A 9,921-nucleotide genomic window follows, 5' to 3' on the forward strand; every position below is an offset into this window, starting at 1 on the left:
AAGATAATTACCACTTTTACCTACAGTTTAAATTGCTGTAATGACAACATTTTACGTACAAAAAAATAAAACCTGACTTTAAAAAAAAATTATTTTATTTGGAAATTTTAAAAAGCATGGGTCGTACCTATTAAAAAAAAAATTGTGTTTTATTTAATCTACTTTAACCTGTCTGAAACGAATGGAAAAATACCGACTGCTCAAGCGAGAATCATCTTTACCTGACGGGAAATTTTTAAAGGGAAATCCCCTTTGTTTAAACAAGATAGTTTTCCCCTTGCCACCAGAATACTATTGGTACAAAAACTGTATTATGCTGTGATAGTTACAGTTTTTAATAATTATAAAGTTGTTTGTTTTGTTTTAAATAGAGTAGTTTTTATGCTATGTAGTAAAATTGGGAAATCGATATTCATACAACAGGTTTAACTTTGTTAAAACTTAAAATTTGAAACAGCACTTACGTTATAATATAGTTTCATTTCGTCAAATAGAGTTAACTTAAGAACAAAATTATAAAAGTAAAATGGCAGATAAAACTAAAACATGTCGTGCCAATGTTTTGATACTGATTGTTGCTGTGGCGGAGCTGACATTTATTTTGGCATTTTTTCTGCCGAAATTTTTACAGATCAATGAGGAATCAAACCAATTAGAGCAAGATATTAACTGTGTAAATTGTTGCCAACAATCTCTGGCATTTAACTCAGAACAAAACTGTGATAATGTATGTGGAAAAAGCAATAGGTTAGTTATAGTAGAATAATTTAAAATTGTTTTTGAGTAAGGGTCTTAACTAAATTATGGCAGCTATTAAAAGTCACAAATCGATTATAAACCTAATTTATAAACAATTTTAATGCATGCACTTACGCTAAAAACTAACATAAATAATCTATAACAGTTGGTAATTCTTATAACTTCTAACTTTTAGCTGCAAGAATTGGGGTTTTGAATTTTTGGATCGAAACAGAAAAAAAGCTTATAGCGACGACTACTTAACAAAGGTACATTTGTTTAGACCTAAAATTTTAATGAATAGTTTAAAATAAGATTTGTGTAGTAACTAAGTGTTTAAATATTAAACAGGCAGTACAAGAGGTTTTAATGGAAGAGTCAAACAACGGATGGAATGAAATAGGTTAGTAAACTTAGTTTGTATTTAATTATATACATTTTTTCAAAAACGATTTCAAATAGTCATAATTTTAACAAATATAAAATGTTTTAACCTTAAATATATATAGATTGACATTTATAACCATAGAATACATGTAATTTTTTAGTTAAACATAGTACTAAAGATGAAAAAGAAGCCCAACAACATTTGTCCAAAATCGAAAAATATGTTTTAAACGGGGATAGAGCCTACGCCCATTTAACATGTGACGGTCAACCTCAACCATCAAACGAAACAGGTTAACTTATACTCGTTAAAAATCCCAAAATTACTTATTATTTGAATTTTCTGTGTTTCTTTGCGATTAAATAAAATAAACCTAGATACCAAACTTGTAAGTTTAACTATTGACTGAGTCAAAATTAGCTTATCACTTACGTGGTTCGGCAATTAAAATTACAGCAACTTATGTTGCCAACATTTTTTTAGCTATAAAAAAAGTAAAAATGAACGTGTTACCTAAGAAAAGTGAACGTGTAAAGCCTTAAAATGGTTGCAAGGTTGCAAACAATTTAAATCTTTTTAAAGGTAATATAAGGGCACCACAGTGGGAATACAGGAAGGGAGCAGGATTCGCTGTTAAGTCGGAAAACATCTCCTTCTCACGTGAAACTGGAGTGATAACAATAATGAACAGCGGTATCTACATCTTGTATCTTCACTCTACTTTTGCTCCGACCTGGGAGGGCGTGCATGGTCACAACGAAACGTAAATTATTTTTTATGACCATATGATAAACCATTGTTAACGTAAAAAAACTAGAGATTATTGAACCAAAATTTTGTTTTAGTGATTATAGTTGCTGCAAAAGACTCCTTGCATACAAAAAAAATGGCAAAACAACATCCAAACCATGCTCTAACAAAAGGTAAGAAGATTATTAATCATATATCGAAAGTTAACAAAAATATTTTATTATCTCAGATTAATTATTCTCTTAAAAAAAATGTATTAATCTCTTTCACTTTTGTTTTAATAGATAATTAAACCAGCCATTTATTCCATTTTAGGAGGGGAAAATTAAGCGTCACCCATCAAGTCCTAAAACTTGACAGAAAAAACTACAACCACAAAACCCTTATGATAGCCTCAGATATGGTTAACCCTAACGTAGAGTTTGATGCATGTCATCACAGGCTTGAAGGTGTTACACCAATTGGAATCGACTGCTTGGACACCACAAGCACTTTCAACTTGGTCGAAGGTGACGAGTTGATAGTGAATTATACAATACCTGAAGGTATAATGCTTGGTTCGCACGAGTCGGAAACTTATTTTGGACTTTACGAAATGTAAAATGCATATAACTTCTTTATATAAAATGTACAGAGTAGATTTTTTTTGACTTTTTGAAATTTAATACGGCTTAATTTTTATTGCTTAAAATATCACTGTGAAATATGTTTGTAAATAGGCTATGCAATAAAAATTGACCAATAACATGCTCTTTTATTTGCAAGATAAAAAATATACGAGCATTTTTGTTGTTGACATTTTAACCGATGCTCTTAAATTAAACAGGCGTATGCAAATTTTTTCAAGTGAGGGAACCAGAATTCTTAGCCTAGGCAAACAAAAGATAATAGACACTTTATTTACTAAAATGTCAGAATTTACATGTTGTTAGTTTATAGCAATAGCGCAATATTTATTCCCCAATGACTATATTTAAATCCGGGACGAAAAATATGATGTTAAATATTGTTATGGGTATTAACATAAAGGTTGAGTTTAATAGGTAAATACTGCAAAACAAGCGAACTGTTTATTTTTCTAAACGAACTCGAATGCGAAGAACAAGATAACCTAAAAATCTTAGCCCCAAAAAAAAGACCCCTAAAATCATGAAATCAAAGCCAAGATTGTTTTTTTTAATGTCCATTTCTTGTAAGACTATGGTTGGGTCTTCAAACGGACAACCAATATCTGGTAAAACATAAAAGTTTTTATCAAGCATGTATTTAAACTTGCCAAGTTAAAAAAATACATTTTATACCAACCTTTTTGGTTAAAGCATTGTATATTGGTTCGATTCAAACCATATATTGAAATAATAATGCCCTCAAAACCATACCGAACATAAGAACCATAACTTATCCATTTAAGATACCATGGAATGGTTTCAAACCGCACAAAAAAGCCAGAGAATAGCAAAATAGGAACTGTTGTCATGGGCCCCACGTATGTAGCGACCTTCAAAAAATCATTTATAAAAATCAATAAGTGTCGTAGCCTCGACATAAAAAGAATTTACAATACGAACAAATCGCTTTCTCTTTTGTGTTTGAGGAACTTTCCTTTTGTGTTTAAATCAAACATAAGTACCAGCTGCTTTGTTTAATAAAACAAAAACATAACAATGTCGTAACTGGATTTTCAAATTCCCCATTTCGATATACAATCTAGTTCCTCATTTATATTTACCAAGCTTGATAAAGAAAGTTGTGTTATTTAATGAAGGTCGTTGAAATTTACTTTCATATCCGTATTTTGTACAATGAAAACAAAGGTGTAATAACAAACTATACAATTTTGGATGGTGTAAGTTAATTGTATTGTGTAAGTTTAACCCTTGAACTTGGATTGTATTATATTGACCCTTAAACTCTTTACAATACCTGTAGAGATGTAGATGCTGCTCCGATAAGCAATCCCAAAGATTGGGCTACGACTGAAGTCATCACAAACAATGCCACGAACAAAAAAAATCGATCGGCTTCATATGGCTGTGACGTCATAAAATAGACAATGGTACAATAAAAAACAGGAAAAATAATCTGAATTAATAAAATATAATTTAAGGTTCAAGGGTGTAAAGGTAGCAATCCAAAATATATAATGCAAAAAAAACAAGTATAAAAATTAAGTTGGGAAAACTCCCCAAAAGCTGCAAAAAGTATCTGACTGTGTACTTTTTGGTTTATTGTATACAATTTCAGGTAAGTAATAGCTCTAAAACAGAAAACAGTATCTAACAAGGTACTTTTCAGCTTTTTTAAACCAAATGTAATGTGTTAAATTATATCCTCCACAAGGGGATTTTTTTTTTTTTTTACTGTCACGGTTGTTTAGTTATATACCTACTTTTTAAGCTAGATATTTAAAAAGAACAATTCTTAAATAAGCAAATGTAATTCTTAGTTAACACATTTTCTACCTGAAAAGGAATATCTGCTAATGTTTTCGCAATATAATAAGCCTTCAACGAATACCAATAGTTCATGTGTTCCCGCATAAATATAGTTATTTCCATTGGAACTAAATGGAACAAAAATTTTGTCAAAATTTAATACTCAATCTGTATAAATCAACTGATAATAAAACTTACATGTTAAGACAGTGGGCATTAAAGATGCAAACATAATAAATAGAACAGAGAAAAATAAGAATCCGGTGTTGTTCAAAACCTTTTCTGCATCTTGGCCAATATCGAGATATAGCAAACCCATAAGAATTCCGATCAAAATATGACTCATAAATCGAATATGAGTGAGCAACTAAAAGTTAAAAAAATAAATTATCTCCATTTTGAGTTTTTATAAAAAAAATTCCGATCACTTGTACTTTACGGTTCTCATAAAAACTCATGTACTTTACGGAACTTGTTAATTCCCTCTTATACTTTGCGGTCCTCGCTAATTCTCTCTTATAATTTACGGTTCTCGCTAATTTTCTTTCGTACTTTATGGTCCTCGCTAATTTTCTCTAGTACTTTACGGTCCTAAGTTTTACCGAGAACTGTAAAGTTCAAATGATCGCAATATTCTTACCTGGTCTCTAACTATTGAAATAAAAGTTCTTTTAAAAAGAACGGCAAATTGGGTTAATCCACTTGTGTTAAAACCCTGGCAAGCTTTGATCTCCGAATCGGAGTTCATCTGCAAAGAAAAAATTGTTTTTTTTTTAATTAAAACGAAAAATAAAATAACTTCTTTAAAAAATGTTTTGGCTACGTTTTTGATCATTAGTTGATCTGTTGCTTTATTCTTGTTCAATGATTCCTTGTCTTCATTTTCCATTTTCATCCAAACTTGTTCAGCAATATTTGAAGAGCTTTCAGCAACTTTGTTGTTCGTTATCTATCAAACCATCGAAGAACTTTTCGTTTTTTATGTATTTTTTGATTTGTTTACATTATGAATAAGTTTTACCTCCTTGTCATAGGAGTATATCTCGCATTTTCCAGCCTCAACTGCTTTCACCAACAAATGATTCACATCTCCATATTCTCCTGATGCTACTTCAATTACTAAACAAAACAAAAATATATTCTTCTGAACGAGTTTCTTTAATAAAAGCAAAGGCCGGTAAGAACTTAACTTAAATTTAGGTAGCCTACTGCTTACCATAATCAGCAGGGTTGTGATATTGTGGACAGTTTAAACCATTGTCTCTTAGAAATGGAAGGAGGCCCGGAACAGGACCTTGGTAAACGCACTGACCATTCCCAAGAATAAACAACTAAAAGTTAAAAATGGTAAAATCACAGAGTTTAAAGATAAATATATGCAATAAAACATGCTGTGCTTAGGCTATAGAAATTTGTTAACACAGTTCAAAGCGTTAAGGTAGAGTGCCCAAAGGCTAGGCTTGTTACAATAGCGTAAAACGTTTGCTTAGTGTTTTTTTTTTCTGCGAACTTGCAAACTTGCAATTAAAGTTTGAAAAGCTTTAGCAGTTACGGTTGAACGTAACATTTTTGCGATGTATTTTGTTTCTTTTTCAGCAAATTGATGCTGGATTTAAAAAAACACCCTTATACCTTATCGAACATTTCGAACAGTTTGGCAGATGGCTGATGTATTGTACACAAAACGGTTCTGCCCCCAGATGCTAGTGATTTCAACATCGACAACACCTGAAAACTAGAAACACTATCCAACCCACTGAAAACATAACATATATGATTGTTTACCACAATGACGTAATTAACCTTAGAAATCGAACAAGAGAATCCTTTCAACAAAAGACTAAGCTAAGGTTAATCTTAAAAGCTTAGCAAAAATTCCCGTTTTTCTTAAGCCAATAAACAAAATACAAATAAATTGATACTTCATTTCTGTTTAATATGTATTGACTTTTTTGGTATACCTTGTCGGCTCGTCGAACAACATAACTGGGGGATTATTAACCAACTCTAATGCGATAGCCAATCTCTTGCGTTGACCTCCTGATAAATTTGAAGTCCAAGTTTTCTTGCAGGGCATCAGACCCAGTGTGCCAAGAATTTCGTTGACAATTTCTTGTTTTGATTGCGTCGAAGCATTTCGGTCCAGTTTAAGATTCGCAGCAACCTGATTGTAATCATATAAAATAATAAGCACATGGTAAATAAGGAAACGACAATGGTAATTAAGGGAACGGCAATGATTCTTAACAATCCCCAATTTTTAATGTTTAATATAAATTTTGGCCTAGTGAGTTTAAGCATTAGATTTTTTGCTAATATAGTAAATTATTGTTGCAACATATGAACAACCTTACTAGGCTTAAGCTTTAATGACAGTAAAAGCCATTTAAAAACGCATTTTTTGTAAGTTAATACTTTTGGAAGTTATTTTGCAACTATGACTTGCCATCATCGACTCCACAACAGTTAGGTAAGGAAGAAGTCGATCATCCTGCATGATGTAACAAGATTGTTTTCTAAAAGATCTCGAGTCACGTGGGCTGTCGTTGATCAAAATTTCACCCTTGACCCCACGTTCTCTACAAAACAACAATCATTTTTTTTTAATTAAAAAAAGTGTAATTTGTATAAAAATTTCAACCATCCCCAAAAAAAAATTTTTGAGTAAGATTTTTTAGAAACCATAAGTTACCTGTACCCAGCCAAAACATTTAGTAATGAACTTTTTCCCGCTCCTGATGGACCTAAGATGCCAGTAAGTTGACATGATGAGAATTGCCCATCCAGGCATTTTAGTATACACTTGTAACCTGGTTAACACAATTTAAGGTAATTTAATATGTTACGTTTGTTGTGTACTATTTAATTTAATTTAAACTCTAATTGAAAGTTTAATTTTTTAATTTTTCTTTTAATATTAGTTAGGGCATGACGTAAATTTTACGGTTTAAGAGTTTACAGATCAATTAGGCTACACAAAAATTTACTATGGTAACTTAAACAATATTTACGTTTTTATTAACTGAAAGAGTATAATGGCATAATAATAAATACTATAAACAAAAAACACTTATTTATTTAGTATAGAGCACGATACAACACAACTGTACCCTGTCATTAAAATTTAAGTTAATATTTAATTAATTTCTTGTTATAACACATTTTTAGTATATTTACTTTATTGACATTTTTGTGTATTTTAAAAACTTTTCTTGTTTATTTTATGAATAATATTTAAAAAAATTTAATGCCTATAAAACATAATTTAATTTAAGAATTTTATTTCAGTTGACGCATATACTCAGGAAAGGGTTTAGTGAAGTAAAAAAATTCACAAAGGCCTGGATAAAAACAAATTTTAATGGGTATTTTTAAAAGATTAAGTTACAGCGTTAGAAAATTTTTTTGGTATACGGTTTACAGCCATGGGTATTTTACATACAAAAATACCCTTATTTACACCATTACCCGAGCGTTAAAAGCCGGAAATGGATTTTTGGGATAAAGTCAAAAAGTCTAGCCAAACGAATATAAACTTAGTACTGCACCGTATATTAAAACAACGAAGATACTTTTTTAAAATTAAAAATTTTGTCTTACTATTTTTAATTAATTTTGCACGAAGAGGCGTATCATTAAATAAATAGACACAATAGAGGCGTATCATTAAATAGACCAATTGGGTTCTTGTGTTGTTTATTAAAGCGATCACGCGATTTAAATTTCAGTTCTGCATTTTAAGCCAATCGCAACAGAGTATTTGCAGAACTGAGAACCGCTATTGACACGAACGCGATAAAGTTCAATAAATTATGTAAAAAAAGACAGGGTTTTTCCCAAATACGAATAAATTGTATAATACAGCTACGCATATTTACATAACATTGAAATATTGTTTGCTCTTTCTTTACTGTTTACCCTGATAAAATAATTTATTAAAAGTTTTGTAAAGATTCAAGTAAGTCAACATTTAAATATATGTTTGAACACTTGTGCAATTTTAAATTAAAGTTTTTTTCAAATACAATATTTTACTTATGTTGAAACACAATGCCATTTTACAACCTACACAAAAGTTTTTACAATGGCTTTGTTAAATAATAACAAGCCAAACTTTAATAATGGCTAAGTTTACACGAAGCTTTGTATGGGGCTTTATGTTTGGGTGCTTAAAAAGGAAATTAAAAAAAAGAAAAAGGAGGAGAGGCGGAATCTTAAATAATAACACGCGGAATCGCGGAATTTGCGTTGATTTATTATTCAAGGAAACTATCATTTAATAGAAAACTTAATACTGGCAATATGACACTTTTTAGTTACAGTTTGATTTAAAAAAAAAATTATGAACTAAATACAAAACGGTCAACGCAATTTCGCGTTTTATTTTTTTAAATTCCGTATTTCTGTTTTCAGTTCCCTTTATTTCTCCTTGCCCAAATTCCGTGTTCCGTATGTTTGAGTAGCGCACTTTTTATGGTACACATACCAACCAGGCCTGTCAGCTTAAAACATTTAGCTCCACACCGCCAAAGTTGGTTAAACACTGACTGCTATTGTTATGTCTGTCGTTTACTCATGTGAGTCGCACGGTAATTGGTTTAGGGCTATACAGTTTAATAGGCGTGTCGAGGGCGTTTTGAACAAAGAAATCGCGCTTAACAACGCCACCATCCGGTTACATTTTATACACAATTTTGTCAAGGCACGTGTTTTAAATGTAATTGTATAAATTACAACAAATTAAGTAAATAAAAATTATTTATATGTTTAATAACCACGATGGCCATGGAATATTTTTAAAAAAAATTATATTAAAATACCAAATAAAAACAAAATATGTGTTAAAATAATACCTTTGCTTTTAAATATTGATCCTTCTCGCACAGAATAGCTAAGTTTTTGAAATTTAATTTCTACTGGTTTTCTCTTTGGTAAGTGGCCAAACTTTTGGGCATCATTTAACTTGTTATGAACCTAAAAAAAACAATACACATATTCATATATATATAGTCTTATTCTTAAACATTTTTATTAAAAAAAATAAATAAATAAACAGTTAAAATTAAAAAGATATAAAAAAAAATATTAACAAAAAGTAAAACAGTAAAAGTATAAAAAAAAATTAAAAAAATAGAAATATAAAAATATTTTGTTTTTTAAAACCCTGAAGTAACATAAGCAAAGTAATTAAAAGCAGTTTATTAATTAATGTAATAAAGTAAATATAAAAAACTATTAATAAAAAAACTGACTAATTAAACACAATTAATATAACGTTAATAAAAAATAATGTTAATTAAAAATATTTACTAATACACCTAAAACACTTAAAATTATTTAAAACAAAAAAAGAAAATTTAAATTCTAAAATACCTTCTTAATAAGAACCGAGGGAGTCGAAGTCGCAGGTTTCGAAAATTCCGCGGACTTTGAACCCGAGTTGTGAAAAGCGACAGAACTCGACTCTGGTAGGTCGTTGGTCGTCATAGATACGATCACCGATGACGTAGAGCCGCTGCGTGGGGTTGCTGAACTGTTCATTTTGTAGCAATTTTAAAAGTCAATCGGATATCCTTAAAGTTATTACTTTTTATTAAAACACAACAGCGC

General features: G+C 30.3%; 2 protein-coding genes across 2 annotated transcripts; one reads left to right on the forward strand and one right to left on the reverse strand.

Annotated features, from left to right (window-relative positions):
- The first annotated feature begins 298 nt into the window (after positions 1–298).
- On the forward strand, positions 299–2,638 carry LOC145763448 (uncharacterized). Its single transcript, XM_082574892.1, has 7 exons — positions 299–747; positions 935–1,007; positions 1,090–1,141; positions 1,287–1,418; positions 1,709–1,889; positions 1,972–2,049; positions 2,192–2,638. Exons 1-7 carry the CDS (start codon positions 527–529, stop codon positions 2,475–2,477), a joined length of 1,023 nt encoding a protein of 340 aa, XP_082431018.1. The 5' UTR covers positions 299–526; the 3' UTR covers positions 2,478–2,638.
- Positions 2,579–9,921, reverse strand: LOC145763447 (ATP-binding cassette subfamily G member 4-like). Its single transcript, XM_082574891.1, has 15 exons — positions 9,685–9,921; positions 9,165–9,285; positions 7,004–7,121; positions 6,758–6,890; positions 6,273–6,475; positions 5,944–6,067; positions 5,528–5,642; positions 5,333–5,430; positions 5,135–5,260; positions 4,952–5,059; positions 4,510–4,678; positions 4,339–4,439; positions 3,800–3,958; positions 3,182–3,374; positions 2,579–3,107 (listed from the first exon to the last, which is right to left on the reverse strand). The coding sequence occupies exons 1-15, from the start codon at positions 9,850–9,852 to the stop codon at positions 2,947–2,949; spliced, it is 2,097 nt and encodes a 698-aa protein (XP_082431017.1). The 5' UTR covers positions 9,853–9,921; the 3' UTR covers positions 2,579–2,946.

Source organism: Corella eumyota, chromosome 1 (genome assembly GCF_963082875.1).
Source record: "Corella eumyota chromosome 1, kaCorEumy4.1, whole genome shotgun sequence".
Lineage (NCBI taxonomy): Eukaryota > Metazoa > Chordata > Ascidiacea > Phlebobranchia > Corellidae > Corella > Corella eumyota.